Genomic DNA, 19,975 nt, shown 5'->3' with positions numbered 1-19,975 from the left:
CTCAAGTAGGCTACAAAAGTGTATCATGAATATCTATAAATGGGAAAAATATATGATACCTAGCTTGTTCCTATCTTGCGTTTCATTTTTTTTAAACTAACATTTGTTGATATTTTCTACATTTTCTCAAGTTATAATGTTCAATTATTATTTAGCCAATTCAAGCATACTCCTTCCTTTTTCATACCCCTTCATGATTTTAGTCCTAGAGTCATAGAGGTGAAGTTATTTTTTTTACATGTTTTCTGCCAGGGTATGCATAGGTAAATACAAAAGGTCTGACAATACATCTGTTAATGTTTAATTTAAAAGGGGTGATGATCAATCTTATCTTCCACCACAATTACTACAATCACATCATCAGAAGAGGTATCGGTCCGTGCTATACGGGATCATTTGGACGTCGCCAAACACCATTGACGTTGTTTCGGGTTAAGTAAGGGCTATGGTTAAGGATAGAGTAATTAATCATATGTGATTAAGTTTAGGGTTTAATGTAGGAATGTCCCAAAGATACCGGATAGCACTGACCAATCAGTAGATATCATACTGTATATCACAAGATGGCTTGTTGGTGTTGCAATGTATCCAATCATAGACTTATCTCCATCATAACATGACTGTGTGATAAGCTTATAGTAGTAACCAATGATGTACAGTACCAGTCAGCAGTTTGGACACACCTACTAATTCAAGGGATTTTCTTTATTTTACTATTTTCTACATTGTAGAATATAGTGAAGACATCAAAACTATGAATGTCACCTGGAATGTATTTCAGTTAACAGGTGTGCCTCGTTAAAAGATCATTTGTGGAATTTCTTTCCTTCTTAATGCGTTTGAGTTGTGTTGTGACAAGGTAGGGGTGCTATACAGAAGACCAAGTCCAAATAAACAAAGAGAAATGACAGTCCATCATTACTTGAAGACATGAAGGTCAGTCAATGCGGAAAATGTCAAGAACTTTGAAAGTTTCTTCAAACGCAGTCGCAAAAACCATCAAGCACTATGATGAAACTGGCTCTCAGGAGGACCTCCACAGTAAAGGAAGACCCAGATTTACCTCTGCTGCAGAGGATAAGTTAATTTGAGTTACCAGCCTCAGAAATTACAGCCCAAATACATTCTTCATAGAGTTCAAGTAACAGACATATCTCAGCATCAACTGTTCAGAGGAGACTACGCGAATCAGGCCTTCATTGTCGAATTGTTGCAAAGACAGCACTACTAAAGGACACCAATAATAATAAGAAACTTGCTTGGACCAAGAAACACAAGCATTGGACATTACACCAGTGGAAATCTGTCCTTTGGTCTGATGAGTCCAAATTTTAGATTTTTGGTTCCAACCGCCGTGTCTTTGTGAGATTCAGAATATGTGAACGGATGATCTCCACATGTGTAGTTCCCACTGTGAAGCATTGAGGAGGGGGTGTGATGGTGTTGGGGTGCTTTGCTGGTGACACTGTCTGTGATTTATTTAGCATTCAAGGTACACTTAACCAGCATGTCTACCACAGAATTCTGCAGCGATACGCCGTCCCATCTGGTTTGCGCTTAGTGGGACTATCATTTGTTTTTCAACAGGGCAATGACCCAAAACACACCTCCAAGCTGTGTAATGGATATTTGTCCAATAAGGAGAGTGATGGAGTGCTGCATCAGATGACCTGGCCTCCACTATAACCCAACCTCAACCCAATTGAGATGGTTTGAGATGAGTTGGACTGCAGAGTGAAGGAAAAGCAGCCAACAAGTGCTCAGCATATGTGGGAACATCAAGATTGTTGGAAAAGCATTCCTCAAGAAGCTGGTTGAGAGAACGCCAAGAGTGTGCAAAGCTGTCATCAAGGAGGTAAAGGGTGGCTATTTTGAATAATCTCAAATAAGAAATATATTTAGATTTGTTTAACACATTTGTTGGTTATTACATGTATACATATGTGTTATTTCATAGTTTTGAAAAACCCTTGAATTAGTAGGTGTGTCCACTTTTGACTGGAAATGTATATAACAATTATATATCATAACACAATGTATATACATCATTGATCGTAACGTTACTTTATGTATGTGTTACAATGTCTCCAAAAGTGGACATTTCCTCATCGTCACGGCCAATGTTAAAAGTTTTCGTTGTCGGCAGGATTCGAACCTGCGCGGGAAGATCCCAATGGATTTCTAGTCCATCGCCTTAACCACTCGGCCACGACAACTTCATAACACTTCACTTAAAACAGTACAATCAAATAAATTACATCACGATAGAAATTATTATGCGGAAACTACATTTCATTGTAAACACTTGCAACAAGAACTTGTTACACGTTGTTATATAGATTAGACATATTTTTGAAATATCTCTTATCATATTTTTGAAATATCTCTTATCGAGTTGTCGTGGCCGAGTGGTTAAGGCGATGGACTAGAAATCCATTGGGATCTTCCCGCGCAGGTTCGAATCCTGCCGACAACGGTTAATTTTTTTGTAGGTTTTTGCTAAAAGCCATAAAGTCCAGTCTTGTAGTCTGGTCATAATTTAGTACAAAATGCAGTTCGTTCATACAGGAACAGGCAGCATGTACTAATTCATCTCGAATGATTCTCGTAAAGTACATGTAAGGACGCAAAAACTACACCCCATTATCGTAGTGATGCACTTTTACAAAATGTATTTTAACGTTATTTTTTAAAAGAAGCTTTGAAAACATTGACATATGCATACTGTTATATCTAATAAATTGAAAACGGGTAAAATATTAACATTATTATAGCGCTATGCCGTGGTCGAACCGAATGGTGGCATGAAAAAAACAAATTAATTTCAGATGATGATAGCTGCCAGGAGGTGGCGATAATGCACTACGTATACAAGAATAAACATTTCTGTCAGCAGGCAGGGATTGCAGTCACACAAGGATGATCATATTTACCAGACATTTTAAAATGCGTCTGTATTTGATGTAATGTAGTGGGTACAACAGATTAGTTTTCATATTGGCAACTATGTGTACCCATTAAAGGCATTGTAGAATAAACATGTTTTGGCATGCTTGATCTGACAGTCTGGGTTGTAGTGAGACATTTTGACAGTGTTATGGTGGTAGTGTAAAAGTACACCATTGAGATATCTCAGTCTGATAAGTAAGGGGGTGACTGGAGTACAAAGAATCCAATGCTTGCATTTCACAGACTATTTGCATGAGGTTCAGTAAGCGGGTGAACATCAGTGGTGTCTTTATTCCTATTTGAATATGATGACAGCATAAAGAATAGCAGTGGGAAGATCTGGAAAGTTTTGCCTTCGAATACTACCTTCCAATAGTGGATCATGAATTGGTGTGGCCCAGGGCGAGTGACAGGATGCCTCCCACGTGGGTGTTTAACTCACTCACTACCCTTTGACTTTTAATCCAAGAGGCGACAGCAATGTGAATCTATTGACTTGATCCTCTGAACAGGAGTTGGAAAATGTCTGGTGCCGAGGGCCCTCATGTTAAATTTAATCTCCATACTACAATTGAGGCTTGTGTAGTGTATTACTGCTGTAGTTTAACCTGAGCATCCAATCAGTCCCTCCGCCTGCCAAACCCCTACATTGAACACAGTAAAAAAGATGCTCCAGTGGTGTCAAAAACACAGGCCCAACACGTATTTCCACAAATGAAATAGGCCCCAGGAAGTATGACATGGGAAGTTCAGTGTTATTTCACTGTGTGTGTCAATGTCTCTAGATGTCTGAAGGAGAATACAAATATGTATTTCTCTGCACACTCCCACACCTCCGAATGGATAAACTGACGCGCACACACACTAAGCTAAGCGGAGAGATAAACTGTACGTTGCATCTTAGCAAACAAACAATAATTTATGTAAACACCAAGCAATAACACACAGTGAATTGCATCAACATTTATAAAAAGTAATGGGTTTCCATGTTATCAAAGCCAGCAAGTCCCTTAGTGGAAAATATGACAGACAATTGATAATTTAATTGATCCTCAAATGATGGGAGATAGAGACCCTGACACATTTTTGGAGAAGACAGGTTTTGGTAAATGCTTGTGAAGTTCCCTGGCTATCCGGGACAACGTCATCAAATATGGCTGTTATATATTCATGCTGCTCACTTAAATGTCTCTCGACTCCAGACCTGAGGACTTTAGCAGTACATGACATCATCAGACTACAATGAATTCCATGGACTGAGGATGGAGAGAACTTAATGTTCCCAGTCTGCTGTTTTGTTAAGTGTCCGTCAGTGGAAAGGCTGCCTGCATGTGACGCAACATAGTCAGAAAGTGGCCAAATTGGTTGGAAGTGTTTAAGGGCTAAAAATAACAGAACACAAAAGCAGACAGTCCAACAGAACAAGGGTAATGCAATGTGTACATTTTCAGCGGGCAGCAAACCCCTGTATGTACCAAGGACCCAAGGCTGTGCTTAAAGAGACCAAGCCATCAGCTTCCTCTTCAACTGAAGCTTGTTCATGGCACCCAAAGGACAGGAACTTGGCATTGGACACGCATGGGAGTCTGATGTGTCAATATAGGTATTTATTTGTGATTCCTGTCTGATTCATGGGAGAACACTGCTTGTCCCAGTACCTACAGGTTGTCAGATGCAAAGCCAGGTAATGGGCAACTAATTTCTATACAGATGAATTTAGCCATCAAAAGGTTTGTTGAATCACAAGATGAAAAAATAACTATGCGACTATCTATGGACCAGACCACATGGTTGCTCTTTTTGTATTTGTAGAATTGCATTTTTATTTAAAAATTAAATTAAAAAAGAGGCAAAAAAACAGTATCAATAGGGAAGAGAAGGCAAGATACACTTAAATAAGAAAAGTTCCATGTTGGAAAGGGCACAGGGAGGGAGGGAGGGAGATGTGGTGTTGATGGGACAGGTTGGATTATGTACATGGTTTCTCACTGCAGGATTGACGGGCCCCACAAAGGGGCTCAAAGCAGCAGGTCGGAGACACTGAAACACCAGAGAGAAAGGCACTATCCAGAGAGAACAAACTAAACTAAACACACACAGAAAAAAAAAACACACCAGACCAGGAATCGAATGCTTAACATAAAAAGTGCTTGACACGCCACAGACGAGAGAAAAACAACATTGGTCAAGATGATCTCTCAACTTTAAGCATAAAAGACACAATTTTCTCAAACTGTTTATCACGCCATCATGTGATTATCCAACTCACCTACTTGTTATGTGTGAGTCTAACAAGGAGGGGACTGTTAATGTATGCGCGTGTGTGATTGATGCATATTTTTCATACATCTCTCTATATAATTTTATATTGACACCATTACTAATTCAGCACTTCTCGGAAATCCCTTGCAGTTGTGTAGTTCAGTTCTCCGACCTTGCTTCCCTCATGTCAATGTCTATGGACTCAGTCAGCTACATTCACGGCCCAAGAGTAAAATGGCTGCAATAAATACATTGGCTTCAAAAGGTGGATGGCCTTTTACAGGGTTTCATAATACAACAGCTCATGCAGCAAAAATGGCTCTACTCGCTGCTCGGCATTAGCTTCCTGACACGATTGGTTTTGTTAAAAATAACAGAAAATTAGGAAATTATTTCATGTTTTAAATATCATGCCGTTTTATCTAGGAGCCCTCAAATAATTCAGGAAAAATTATACAGACAATTCAGCTTATCCCAGAGCTACTAGGTCTATTCCAGACTAACATTTTTTAACATAATTTACAAATGGAAAAAAACAATACAATTTGTGATGACTGGTAAAACACATACAAATATATATAATATATATTCTTAAAAAATGGATTCTCTCTATACTGTAGGTGATTTATTTATACAGCCCTGGGCTGATGTACAATGCCAATGATCTTGGACTTGATAACTTGCTGCAGATAACATCAGTATTTTATTTTTATTTTTTTCAATCACTTTTTAAAATATTTGTACATGTATTTTTTATTTAAAACAGCGTTAGGATTTATTGGTATTTCATTTAGGTGATTAAAACATGCAGCAAAAAAGGAAAAGAAAATGCGTGTAAAGATGTATAGGAGAGGACAGAAGCAGATGTGGGAGTCTAGGTATAGAATCATTCTCATTATCTTCACTTTTGGTGCACTATGCTTAGTTTCTCTGTGTTTTTCCTCAAGGACAGTTCAGTTCTGACTGAAGCGTTCACTATGGAGGCGAACATTCTCAGTGTTAAAAGTTGGCTTTGCTCAGCTGCCACCGACAAGGTGATGCCGTCGACAGAACTCCTCCATTTTTCATTCCTTGTTGCATTCTCCCTCTCTGTTCCTGATGTCTTCTTGATGGCTTGATATGGGGTGGTTGTTGATATTTGTGTGTTTGTTTACATGTTCCGGTTGACTGGTGTGACGTAGTTGCGGGGGAACATGCCCGTCAGCCCGTGGCATCCTCCCTTCCACCAGTTAGGGTCAGAGTTGTCCAGGACCTGGATGAAGTCTCCACGTCGGAAGCCCAGCTCGCCATCCTCCTGGGGGTCAAAGTCAAAGAGCGCCTGTACATATGTGGGATGCTGTGGGCAGGGAGAGAGAAAGAGAGCAAAACAAATCCATGAGTCCCAGACATGTTAACACAGTATTTCAAAAGGACAAAGCCTCGGTTCTTCCCTGATTGTGTTTTCTGAACCAACCGTGATTCGTTGGTGAACTGAGCCAATGCTACGACATCCAAAGGTTAGGCCGGCAGGATGAGGGATTGAGTCAGCAACTCTGGGGCCAATCGGTCTCCCTCAAAGCTATTATTTTACACTAATAACCTAGTTTTTTGTTGTGACCATTAAGTCTTCTACAAAGCCACACTGGTAAAGAGCCAGATATGAAGGTTAAGGGGGATGTGTTCTCACCTGGGGGACCTGCTCAATGTCACGCAGGAAGATCTGCTGGTTGCGGGATACAGAGGTGGAGCGGTGGTAGTCCACCAGCTCGTTGAGCGAGTTGAACTTCACCACCCACAGGAAGTACTTTCCTGCCCCATCACGCAGGACTTTGAAGTGCTGAACGTCATTTCCAAACCTGTGGAGACGGGGGACAGAGGAAGAGAACTATGGGTAGCTTGCCAGCAGCAGACAGTCAACAGACACAGAACTGCTGAAACAGGACAGAGAAAAGAGATCCCAACGGCCAAAGGAAATACATGTGGAAATGTTCTCTTAGCAACACATTAGAAAGACAGACTGTCTCTATAACAGTGTGAACAGGTCATGACCCCATGGATGGCAATGCTGCAGACAGAGATAAACCAGGCTCTTCCACAGCCATCAGGGGGATTAGTCTCTACTAAGACAAACTCCTTGTTCTGTACTCAGAGGGCAATAGACAGCTGGAGTCACATAGACAATTCAAGATAATTAAAGTGATCACTATCTAATTTACATAGACAGACACTACAGCACCATGACAGTGAGGGCTGCTGAATTGAGCCTTTTTAAGTAAAGCAGAGTGGAAACAGACATGGGGAAATCAAAGAGTTTGCGTCAGTATTATGCAAGCTGGAAAGAGAGAGCTGAAATCCTGCTGTAAAATGACTGAGTGAGCTGGAGTTAATGTTCATAGACACCAGGGGGCAGCACAGGACACCGGATAAAAAATAAAGTGCTAGTGCTGTATTTAAACACAGGAAGAGAAAGAAGAGAAACATAGCAGATGTTTGTGTCTGTTATCCAATACATTGTACGGTGCAGAGCAGTCCCTCGCCCCAACATATGTAGAGTAGGGCTTCTAAACATCTAAAGTGTATGTGTGTGTTCACTTACTTGACAGAGAGGGAGAAGTCCCCTGGCGCACTCTCACTCTCTCGGATGAGGAAGGCCCCGTCGTGCCTCTGTTTGTTCAACATCTCCTCTGCTTTGGCACGGGGGATCTTGCCAAAGAACCACCTGGAGGGAGGGACAGCACCACACACACAGGGTCAGGGGAGAGAACACAGCCGGGACAGCATGAAGCAAACAGACATCTGCTCCCTCACGAACAGGGACGCCACATGGTCATCTCCCACTGTTTACAGTCCTAAGAGATTATACAGAATTTCAGATAAAGCCTCTGCCCCAGTCAACCGATTAATACTGCAGGTAGGAGAACCAGAACCGTGGGCGTTGTGTACAGTGGGGGCACAGGGGTTGAGGAGTGGTTATTCCCTGCTGTGCTGATGAAGCAGAGCCGGTCTCACTCCCAGCAAGGTCTGTGATAGCAGCCCTGACTGGGCCAATGGCAGCTGTAGCAGCAGGAGGCAAAGAGAGAGCGAGAGAAATCGCTCTCTCCGGTTAATTATTAACCAGAGCAGCCAGAGAGATGACATCTTGGCTCCTTTGCATGAAAGTGAAAATCAATAATAAAATGACCAAGACCTAATCCTCTTTGCATTTGTGCCCTCTATCGGCTGCCCCCGCCTACAGTTCCCTGTCTGATAAAGGTGCCGGCAGAGCAATTTAAAGCAGGCACGGAAAGAGCAGCCAGTCCATTTGGAGTCAGACTGGTTGCGTCACACACACACACACACACACACACACACACACACACACACACACACACACACACACACACACACACACACACACACACACACACACACACACACACACACACACACACACACAGAGATATAAATGCCACTATGGAAAAGCAAACTAAAGCTATTTTGACTCAATTGAGCAGGCTCACAAATGTGTTATTATTTACACCACTTCTACTATAAGGACGGTCCAAAAGTTCCATATTTCATGGTCTGGTCTGTGAATACATACCAAGAGACGAAATGCAGAGGCATATTAACATCTAGCGTTGGCTGAAGCTACTGTACTGCATGTGGGTAGTTGCCATATAGCCAAAACAAAAGTGAACAAATTATTTATTCAAAAATGAAAGTAAAAAAAGATAGTTGCAAAAAAGTATATTTAAACATTTCAAAATGTTCTGTGGCCACTTTTTATTTTAAATATGTATCCAACTTAATGAAACATTTCATGCATTAGTGCCTTGAATTTGTCCTCTGTGACATAAGTAATACTAATATAACGATTTAATGATTCTCAAATAGACAAGAAAATGATTGACTAATTATCAGTTCCTTTGTTTTTAAATACTTTACTTGTGTATTATGATAATGTTACCTGCTTCAACAATTATTTTACATTTTGTTCAATAAAACCCATTGTTTATTGGTGTAACCCCATAGAACATGATGTCCCACTGATGGACAATACACAACAGGCCGTCCGATTGGGTAATTTGTGAGCCTGTTGCCTTCCTTGGATGTGGAAGCCATTTCATTAACTCCGCGCCGGAATCTAACCCTGATTCCCCGTTACCCATGATCACCATGGTATGCACAGAAAGTACCATCGGAAATTGACAGGGCACACAATCAAATTAGATGTCAGCGCCACGAATGGCACACCACCGGTCGAGATTAGAGAGTCACTAAAAGCCTTAGAGTACCCGCATGGATTTTAGGTCTGATAAATACACACATCCCCAACGGTCAGCACTCGTTGGCATGTCATCCAAGTAACGTTGGCGCGAGCAAAATAACTGATTTAAATGAGCCATTGGCAGTTTCACTGTACCGGCCGTGTGTACTAAGCCTTGCATGTCTTAATCTTTGAGAGGAATATGCTACTGGCAGGATCACTCAGGGTGACCCCCCACGTGCAGCGAGGTGCAGGGGCACAGTTATCCAGTGATGGAGGACACCCAAACGAACCAGACAACCGAACCCGTGGGAGCCCAAAACACCACTTGAGAGGTGTTCTGTTGGAGGGTTTTTGGAGTATATCGCAAAATGGAGTTTGAGAAATACAACGTGTCTCTGACACTGGTGGGTAAATATATTGGAGGCAGGGTGAACAATCTCCAAAGGAGGTGCCAACCCAAGGTGGATCACGTATGCCAATTGGACAGGAGTAATTGGTGGGATAGACAAAGACAGATCAAGGGAATGGATGGTCTAATGCAGAGAGTGATAACCAATAGTGGGAGCACCACAGCCAGTCCCCAATATCACTAAGGTCATGTTAAAGAACCAGGCTTTCCCAAGTGGCAGAGAGACACAAATGCCACCGGAGCAATGGTCACCTGCAGGGATTGAAAACCTGGCGTGGTTGCAAAAGGATACTGCACAAATAGGGTAATTTTACCATCAAAAAATAACTGAACAAAATCAAACACAACATGTAAAGTGTTGGTCCTACTGAGCTGAAATAAAATATCCCAGAAATATTCCAAATGCACAAAAAGTGTATTTCTCTCAAATGTTGTGCGCAAATTTGTTTACATCCCTGTTAGTGAGCATTTCTACTTTGCCAAGATAATCCATCCACCTGACAGGTGTGACATATCAAGAAGCCGATTAAACATTCATTACACAGGTGCACCTTGTGCTGGGGACAATAATTGGTCACTCTAAAATGTGCAGTTTAGTCACACAACACAATGCCACAGATGTCTCAAGTTAAGGGATCGTGCAATTGGCAAGCGGACTGCAGGAATGTCCAACAGAGCTGTTGCCAGAGAACGTAATCCCCCCCCAAAAGTCATTTTAGAGAATTTGTCAGTAAGGTGGGGTGTTCAGTATGAGTTTAGACATTTCTAACATACTGCTCTAATTATTCAATTTCTCTTAATTTAAAACGAAAGACCTCTCAAATGAAGGTTGATAACTTTACTTACACGTTTTAAGAAAACAAAAATATTTGATAGAATGTGTGAAAAGTCCAGACTAAGCTTTATGGCTACAGAGGGTACAGAGTTTACCCTTCAAGCCCATGGATGTTCCAAATAAGCCCACCTCTTAAATAATACATTTTTATAAGATTAATATAATCTCCCCCAAATGTATAAAAATAAACTGATCATTATTATTCATCATGAAAGTAGCACTCATAACAGGGGGATGTCGTATCCACAGATATCAATGGACTTCGTTTTTGGTTCTTGCCGACCAGTACACACCCGATTCAACTAATCATAGACTTCAATCAAGACATGATTAGTTGAATCATGTATGTTATTGCTTGGTTAGAACACAAACCTGAACCCACACTGGCCCTCTGTGGATAAGAAGCCATGCAACAAAGACCATAACACACACAACTTTCAATTAATTATCTGAAAGATGATTCACATTTGATGTACTGAAAAACACATTTCAGTACAAGATACGAATCATATATATTCCACCTCGCGCAGCAACACTGACTGCCAGCAGAGCTGTGCGCACTGAGTGAAGCGCTGAAGCCACTGCGCACAGACATAAATCGGTCTAATTTACTTGAAAGTCTACAAAGTGAGACTTTGTCCTCGTCTTGCTTGGCTATATACATTTTTTTCGACGTTAGTTTAAGTCTGCTGCTTCAACTGATAGCAAACCCTAATCAAATCACAAATCTCTCACAGACACACATGACAAGACTTGAGTAGCCCCGTTACCACGGTAACCTACCTCCCTTAACCGATTTAATCCCATTAGTCACAATAGTGACCGTAAAAAACGTTATAAGCCTCTGACAATTTTAATGAATGATGTATCAATACATTTCCATCAAATATTGAAATAATAAAGGGTCTCAATGAAATATGTGCAGTGTCACATGTTTCGTGTAAATTGTCACATGACCAGAGCTGTTTACTTCCTGGTTGCACCACGAGAAGTTGACTGTTGCATCAAAGCTCCCAAACAAAAGGATAGTAAAGTATGTTAACATTAAGATAGGACAAAGATTTTTAGTACACATCTTTAAAGGTGTCTAGTATTGATATATGCTTTTGCAATTACTTAACTTTGTTCAGTGTGGTCATAGAATGAGTAAACATGTTGACGGCAACAATAGTGACCGGTGAGATAACAGAGTGCATCTAGGTATACACATACATATTTCTTGTTCTACCTAACTTTCTACTCTGTTCTTTCTTTTAGTTTTACTTTGAGTCAAGTTCTGGATATGTAGGACTTTGGTGACCGCCCAGACAAGGCGTGCAACGCTGCAGTTATCCCTCAGTGATTGTGATAGCGATGGGTCAGATATGGACTATGAGGGGGAGACAGATCATTTGCCAGCCAGGCTGTTGAATGTATATGCTGAACCTATGCAAACAGATCATGACAGGAATAACATTATCAGTGATGATGACCTACCCTTCACCACGCAACACTCTCCTCCCTGAGACTGGGTTGGGTCATAGACCCAGTGTCGTTCTTGGTGTTGCAGAGCAATCTCAGCTGCCTCAAGGTTGCAAGTTCCTTAATGACAACCTCTTCACTTCGCTTGCACCTCTCGATGAAATGACAAAGAGGATACGGGAGTTCTGGAACGATGAGGCAAAATTGTCTGATGTCCCATTCATGCCATAGAAGGACTTCATGAAGTTACCCCGTGGAACCTCTGAGGTTCTGACCCAAGGAGACAAGTTGCTGGTCCGTTAGAAAGACAATAACATTGTCACAGTGGAAACAAACATGGAGGAGAAATACAATGAGACCTCTGTCAAGAGATGGAACAAGGAGCGATGTGCCATTTGACAAAGTCCCACAACCAAAATGCATCAACCGATACAATGAGCGCATTTGTGGTGATGAACTTCACAACCTACAGGTTTCAAGATACCTTATCTCCATCAGGACTAAGAAGTGGTGGTGGCCCATCTTTGCATAGTCTCTCAACAGTGCACTCGTAAATAGCCATTTATTTTACAGAGATGTTATGGGAGGGACCATCAACCTGGTCACCTTCTCATTGATAGTGGCACAGTCTCATATGCAAAAGTTTGGCACGAAACCACTGAGCCACGGAAGGATATCTCTACTGGCTGCTACTATTGAAGATCAGGCAAGATATGACAAAGCTTCTCACTGGCCAATCAACACGATGCACCGGTTCCATAGATGTCGTCATTGTGACGAAAGCACTACCTATGCATGTGAGAAATGCAAAGTGCCACTGCACATTGAGAGCTTCAAGATATACCACAGACAGTAGAAAAGGAGATAAGAGCGAATGAAAAAGGGCTGAAAAAAACAAAAGAAAAATAGAAAAGTCAATAAAGGGTGAGGAGAAGCAGTACAACGGACTCTAGGAAGAAAAGACAAGTCAAAGGGTGAGGAGAAGCAGTACAACGGACTCTAGGAAGAAAAGAAAAGTCAAAGGGTGAGGAGAAGCAGTACAACGGACTCTAGGAAGAAAAGAAAAGTCAAGGGGTGAGGAGAAGCAGTACAACGGACTCTAGGAAGAAAAGAAAAGTCAAAGGGTGAGGAGAAGCAGTACAACGGACTCTAGGAAGAAAAGAAAAGTCAAGGGGTGAGGAGAAGCAGTACAACTGACTCTAGGAAGAAAAGAAAAGTCAAAGGGTGAGGAGAAGCAGTACAACGGACTCTAGGAAGAAAAGACAAGTCAAAGGGTGAGGAGAAGCAGTACAACGGACTCTAGGAAGAAAAGACAAGTCAAAGGGTGAGGAGAAGCAGTACAACGGACTCTAAGAAGAAAAGACAAGTCAAAGGGTGAGGAGAAGCAGTACAACGGACTCTAGGAAGAAAAGACAAGTCAAAGGGTGAGGAGAAGCAGTACAACTCTAAGAAGAAAAGACAAGTAAAAGGGTGAGGAGAAGCTACAACATACTCTAGAAGAAAAGACAAGTCAAAGGGTGAGGAGAAGCAGTACAACGGACTCTAGGAAGAAAAGAAAAGTCAAAGGGTGAGGAGAAGCAGTACAACGGACTCTAGGAAGAAAAGAAAAGTCAAAGGGTGAGGAGAAGCAGTACAACGGACTCTAGGAAGAAAAGAAAAGTTGACGAAAAAGGGAAAAAGACAATCAAAATGACTGAAATGTTTTTGGAAAAGAGGATCAATTGATTCAAGACAGACTGTATGCCAGTAGGTCTGACTGATCATAGTTCAAAATAGTGATGCACAAACTAATCGTGCACCTGGTTCTGAAGCCTACCTCTATGATATATATGTATGTGTATAATATATATGTTTTTATTTTGTCCAGTGTAGGCCTCTACTTGAATACATGTTCTACAGGCTACCTCTATCCTAAATGTTACCTTTATGTTCAATGTGAATAATGACTGCTATAACGTGAATGTTGCACTAAAATGTCACAATGACGATGTTACAATGAATATTGCACTAAAGAACAAGTTCAAATGTTACAATATTAATGTTTCAATACATGTTGCACTAAAGCAACAATGTTACAATGTTGAAATACATTGATGTAAAATAGTCACACTAGAACATGTTTGGGCATTCTAGTGGCAATGCTGGGGACTGCCAGTGACAGAGTTTTAAATGTGTTAATAACTGGGCTGGGATAAAGAAAATGTTATGACTGCATTGGAGATGTTAATTCAGTATACATTATCCCACCGGTCACAATTGTGACCAACCATAAAAACACACCGTTTCACCTACGTTTCCAAATAAAATCATGATTGATTATTTGAAAGGGCTACTAATGACACAAGATTTTGATATTTTCATGTCTGGGAAAAATGTGGGTTTAAATGGGTTAAAGGGGCAGGTGAGCATTTTGGTTAAAAGACTCAGGTCCAAAAAATGTAATGAAATTGAGCAATATACACCACATTACTTCTAATACATTTCTTGTTATAGAAACATTACAAAGCATGGTCATCCGTTGTTTTGTGTTTTTTATATAATTATGGTGAAAAAATATTTTGCCAGGTGGCTCGTACATTTTTTTCCATCTACCTGCACCAGTGAGTGGCTGGTGGGACAAAAAGTAGGCCCTGATGCCAATGGCAGAAAAGTTAAAAAATATATATATATATATATTCTGTACTTCATCATTGCAAAAGAACCCCAGCGCAATGGTGCCCGAATGCTGGCTCGTTGTTTTATCATAGAATTGGGTCACACCATGTGGACATTGATTACATGTTGTCCCCAAAAGCAAGCAGAACTATTTGGGAATATAATGGATGGACTTGGGGACTGCTATTTCTTGAAACACACTTCTGTGTCATAAGAACAAGAGTAGGTGAAGGGAATTGTATTCATTTGTTCATTAATTAACAAACACCAGTCCCACCATTGGACAATTACCACATTTGATTCAAAATTGTAAGAAAACAAATGACACACTGCATGAAATTACTCATGATCCAAGCTAAGAAAGAAAGCTTTTAGTCATGGGATGTCACAATTTTAACCAGTTAAATGAATGTGTTTGCTACTATGGATAGAAAAGGTCTGTCACGTCAACTACCCATGTACTGTACTGTATGTACTGTACTGTACCCAAAATAAGGCAGGCTAGTTGGTGTGTGTACTTGTACTTGCTGCCACGTCACAGCTCGTCTATAGAGGGACAAAGGGCAAACTCCTGCCCCACTACTACTGGCATGGGATCAATTCAAAGCTGGGACCGAGAGACTGAAAAACAGCTTCTATCTCAAGGCCATCAGACTGTTAAACAGCCACCACTAACATTGAGTGGCTGCTGCCAACACACTGACACTGACTCAACTCCAGCCACTTTAATAATGGGAATTGATGGGAAATGATGTAAATATATCACTAGCCACTTTAAACAATGCTACCTTATATAATGTTACTTACCCTACATTATTCATCTCATATGCATACGTATATACTGTACTCTATATCATCGACTGCATCCTTATGTAATACATGTATCACTAGCCACTTTAACTATGCCACTTTGTTTACATACTCATCTCATATGTATATACTGTACTCAATACCATCTACTGTATCTTGCCTATGCTGCTCTGTACCATCACTCATTCATATATCCTTATGTACATATTCTTTATCCCCTTACACTGTGTATAAGACAGTAGTTTTGGAATTGTTAGTTAGATTACTTGTTGGTTATTACTGCATTGTCGGAACTAGAAGCACAAGCATTTCGCTACACTCGCATTAACATCTGCTAACCATGTGTATGTGACAAATAACATTTGATTTGAATTCACAACTGTCCCCTACACTAAGGCTACACTCTGGGCTTCCATTACACAGACAGACTCTGGGCTTCCATTACACAGACAGACTCTGGGCTTCCATTACACAGACAGACTGAGGGTAGGGACCAGACCCGAGATAACTTGTTTCTGCAGGCCATCTCTTCCTCATGATCACAGCCACACCTTTTACTCACAACTCACACTCTGCCCACACCAGCTGACCTGAGCTCTGCTTTCTCTCTGCTCATTAACACAAACTATGGATCAGCCATTTCTCACTATCCAAGTCCAGGCATTAATCATCAATAAATTGGCCCTGGCGCAGTTGCTAACAGCTTATACCTGCACTATATATATCTGCATTCACTGTACAGAGACAGACAAAGCCTAGGAATGGCATAGCTCCTTCGGACAGAGACAGACAGACAGACCCAGCAACCTCCATACTCCAAAATCCCACCGGATAGAATCCCGGGGACAATGACATAATGGGTCAATATTAAATGAAGTCTAAGAGGCCCTGAGCACACTAATACAGAGAGCGCTAATCTGGCACGGTGTGCACCAGAGGTAATATCCTCTAAGAATCATCACAGTGCTTCAATGAACACACAGGGAGAAGATTCCACTGCGGTGGTACTGGCTATTTCAGCACAGTACTAGGAGTTGACGGGACTGTTCTGTTCAATTCAGACAGTTGTTTCATAGTGCCAAATCAATGTGATACATTGAAGCTGTGGCCCAGCGTGACCTGGCAGTCATGATGAGTCCTGTTTGCCCATACCCCGAGTCAGCAACAATAAGCTGGAGAGGTGAGTCCTCCTGAGTCATATTAGGAGTCTGGGCCAGGTGGTTCATACTTACAGATGTGCTTTCATCTCTATGTAGTTCTTGGGGATGAAGCCGTCTTTCCCATTCAATTCTGCTTTGTACCAGTTCTGGTCACACTCTTCATTTAATACCTAGAGAAGGGAAGAGAGTTAACAATATATCACATCTAGTAAACAGAGTACTTCTCAGGTCACTGGGAAGGGGGGCTGAAACGGTTTTGTATCCACTAAAATGGGGCACAGCCATAAACGACAGTCAGACACGTTTGTCTGTTGTGAGTACACTCATTTACCAAGCAAGCCAGCCTCCATGACAACAGGCCAGCTGTGGGAGCACTCTTGTCTGAGAGACATTTTGCAGGTCTGTGGGCACTGGTGCAAAGTTTGGGTGTGTGTGTGGCTGTTGTTGTTGAAAGACATGCACCTGTACATTGGTGCAGTTAGTCATGTAAAGAGCCTCTGGCTTGAACACTCATAGTCAGATGTAAGATACTGTGGTCATCAATTCTCACCAGGGTTCTGACTCACAGTAATATATTGACACGTCCCACTCAAAACAAATATATTCCAACCTCCATCTGTCTGAACACACAAATATCAGACCTTCTGGCTTCAGTACAGCCTTTCCATTTCAGAAGCAATAGGAGTCATACTAGATCTAGTCTAGAATACACAGGTATTTCAATGTGATATGCTGACCACAGGCTTCAGTGTTGGGACACACTTCATGGCCTCTGTTAGGTGTTGAAACACCTTTAAACCATACTTGACAATGTGTGATCAAGGGAGGAACTAGGCCTACATCTTTTTGTCTGCAAAAAAAGTGTTGAGGAACTAGTGTGTGCAACATCCTTCCTGTGCACAGAGCACTGGGAGAGAGAGAGAGATAGAAAGGAAAATGAGGCACAGTGGGTGTGCCACCACTGTCACACTAGAGGGTTCTTAAAGCCTGCAAGGCTTTTTGGACGACCTGACCAAATTCACATTGAAATGTGTGTTATAGATCGGTCCTTTACATTGAAAGCAAGTCTAAGAAGCAGTAGATCTGTTCTATATGCGTTATTTCTAAGCATCCCGTGCTTAAGTTTAGTTTTTTGGATCTTTTACGTTCGGTTTTGTACACCAACTTCAAACAGCTGACAAAACAATATTTTTGGTTATGGAAAAGATACTTCACAGCAGTTTAGATGGTACAATGACAATCTACACTATACTTGCTTGTTTTGTCACAAAACCTGAAATTAGGCAAACTATCAGAATTTTAGCATCCAGGAAAAGCTGGAGTGATTTCTGCATATTGCATCTATCTTTAAACCTAACCTGAAAAACCCAAGGGGAGGTTGCATTGCGTGCAGAATCAAACTCTTTTTGATTTACATAGATGGCTGACAGGTGAGGCAGTGATGATAAACTGAGTAACTCAACTAAAGCACCCGAATCCTTCGCAGATAGTGGTCTAGTGTTTAGTGTCTGCGGGTTCACATAACTTGGTCACACAGACCACATCAGAGTGTGTGAATTGGCCTGGAGGACCTGTGAGAAGAGGGGCTACAGATAGACAACAACCTTCAGGCACTCAGCACCTCAACCACATCCAGCAACAAGATGGCTTCTTAAGCCCCCCTCAAACACAATACAGGCTCTGATCCAGAGCTATAAAATGATCTTCCAACTATCAGATAAGAGGGTTGCTCTAGGTGAGATTGATTTCTCCCTTTTCTCACACAGACATACAGTAATTTACACAGTAGGCGTGTAGTTCCCCTAGAGGGAAAGGCAGACTGGTACAGCACAGTTCAGGCTGTGCTGTACAATGAGTAGTGCAGTAGTACAGAGGGCTTCTGACCACAGAGTACTGATCTATGCTTCAACACAGCGGTTGGGAAACATCTTCATAATGCATACACAACAATGTAAATGCAGCTAGACATGTTGTATTTCTATCAGGTATTATTTGACATTGTTCACAAAAGAAAAGCTGCAGCTAGTTGTAGAGAGGAAGGACCTACTCATGTCACAACATCTAACCGTCATAACTCTTATCTAACCAGAAACTACAGATATGCTTCACCTTTCAGTGTCTTTTAATCCCGCCCCATCCTGTAAGAGTCAAGTTTTTCAGAAGAGCTTAGGCTCCTTCTACTTCGGTGTGTAGTGTTGATCTGAAGCCCACGCATGCAACCAGCCCCCCTGGTGGTAAAAAAACCCCATGGCTTAGTGGAAAGAGCCAAGCAGGAGACAACTGAAACAGGAGTCACGTAAGAGACTATGTGAAGGCATCCCAGGCCATCAGTGTCAGTGGTGAGATTGACATTAGGCCTATACACTCTTTCCACCACACCCTCCTACTTCTCAAAGCCCCGATGATCGGGTCTGGCAATTCCCCCCCCAGCTGGTCACTGGCCTCAGTGCTCTCTGACCTCTCTGCTCCAGCTAGCCTGCAGCACACCAGCTGTCACTGTGGAACCACAGCCACTACGGCACAAGAGACAACATTACAGAGGGGGGAAGGAGAGAGGAGTCCATGCCTGTGGCACTATGATAATGTGAGTGAATGTGAACAGGTTGTGAGGAGCACAGGGGTAGACAGGCACAGTGATGAAAGAGTATGCCTGTGGCAGTGTGTGTGTGTGTGTGTGTGGTCTTACAATTGGTGGAGCAATGCAGGCAGGCAGCCTCTGGGAGTGACTGATTGCACATGTGTAGACGTGGCAGACATGCGGTCTGGAACTCTGAACTCCAGGTGATCTCACTTCCTCTACATCTTATTACAGACACAAACACTACACTCCACCTTAGTCTCATCACCTACACAGTTCACGACTTATCTACCTCAAACATAACAGCTCACAGACACTCCCTCATGTTCTCGTGCAGATACAGTGGGGCAAAAAAGCAGAACATAATATTTGGTACAGAAACCTTTGTTTGCAATTACAGAGATCATACGTTTCCTATAGTTCTTGACCAGGTTTGCACACACCGCAGCAGGAATTTTGGCCCACTCCTCCATACAGACCTTCTCCAGATCCTTCAGGTTTCGGGGCTGTCACTGGGCAATACGGACTTTCAGCTCCCTCCAAAGATGTTCTATTGGGTTCAGGTCTGGAGACTGGCTAGGCCACTCCAGGACCTCGAGATGCTTCTTAAAGGAGCCACTCCTTA

The 19,975-nt window shown here is 41.8% G+C and overlaps 1 protein-coding gene and 2 non-coding genes across 3 annotated transcripts in view; 1 reads left to right on the top strand and 2 right to left on the bottom strand.

Moving 5' to 3' along the window:
- Positions 1-2,134: 2,134 nt before the first annotated feature.
- Positions 2,135-2,216, bottom strand: trnas-aga (transfer RNA serine (anticodon AGA)). The gene has a single exon. It is a non-coding gene; the product is annotated as a tRNA-Ser (tRNA).
- Positions 2,217-2,394: 178 nt separating this feature from the next.
- Positions 2,395-2,476, top strand: trnas-aga (transfer RNA serine (anticodon AGA)). Its single transcript has one exon. It is a non-coding gene; the product is annotated as a tRNA-Ser (tRNA).
- A 2,268-nt stretch (positions 2,477-4,744) lies between these two features.
- LOC118365576 (growth factor receptor-bound protein 2) overlaps positions 4,745-19,975 on the bottom strand; it is a 39,766-nt gene continuing 24,535 nt past the window's right edge. The window contains exons 3-6 of the mRNA XM_035747903.2: positions 16,845-16,942; positions 7,787-7,909; positions 6,878-7,046; positions 4,745-6,547 (exon numbers count right to left, since the gene is read on the bottom strand). Coding sequence (XP_035603796.1) covers positions 6,362-6,547; positions 6,878-7,046; positions 7,787-7,909; positions 16,845-16,942 — 576 coding nt within the window. The 3' untranslated portion in view covers positions 4,745-6,361. The remainder of the gene's footprint in view (positions 6,548-6,877; positions 7,047-7,786; positions 7,910-16,844; positions 16,943-19,975) is intronic.

Source organism: Oncorhynchus keta, chromosome 32 (assembly GCF_023373465.1).
Source record: "Oncorhynchus keta strain PuntledgeMale-10-30-2019 chromosome 32, Oket_V2, whole genome shotgun sequence".
Classification (NCBI taxonomy): Eukaryota; Metazoa; Chordata; class Actinopteri; order Salmoniformes; family Salmonidae; genus Oncorhynchus; species Oncorhynchus keta.
Note: the sequence above shows the minus strand (reverse complement) of the source record. Positions and strands in the feature narration are given on the sequence as shown.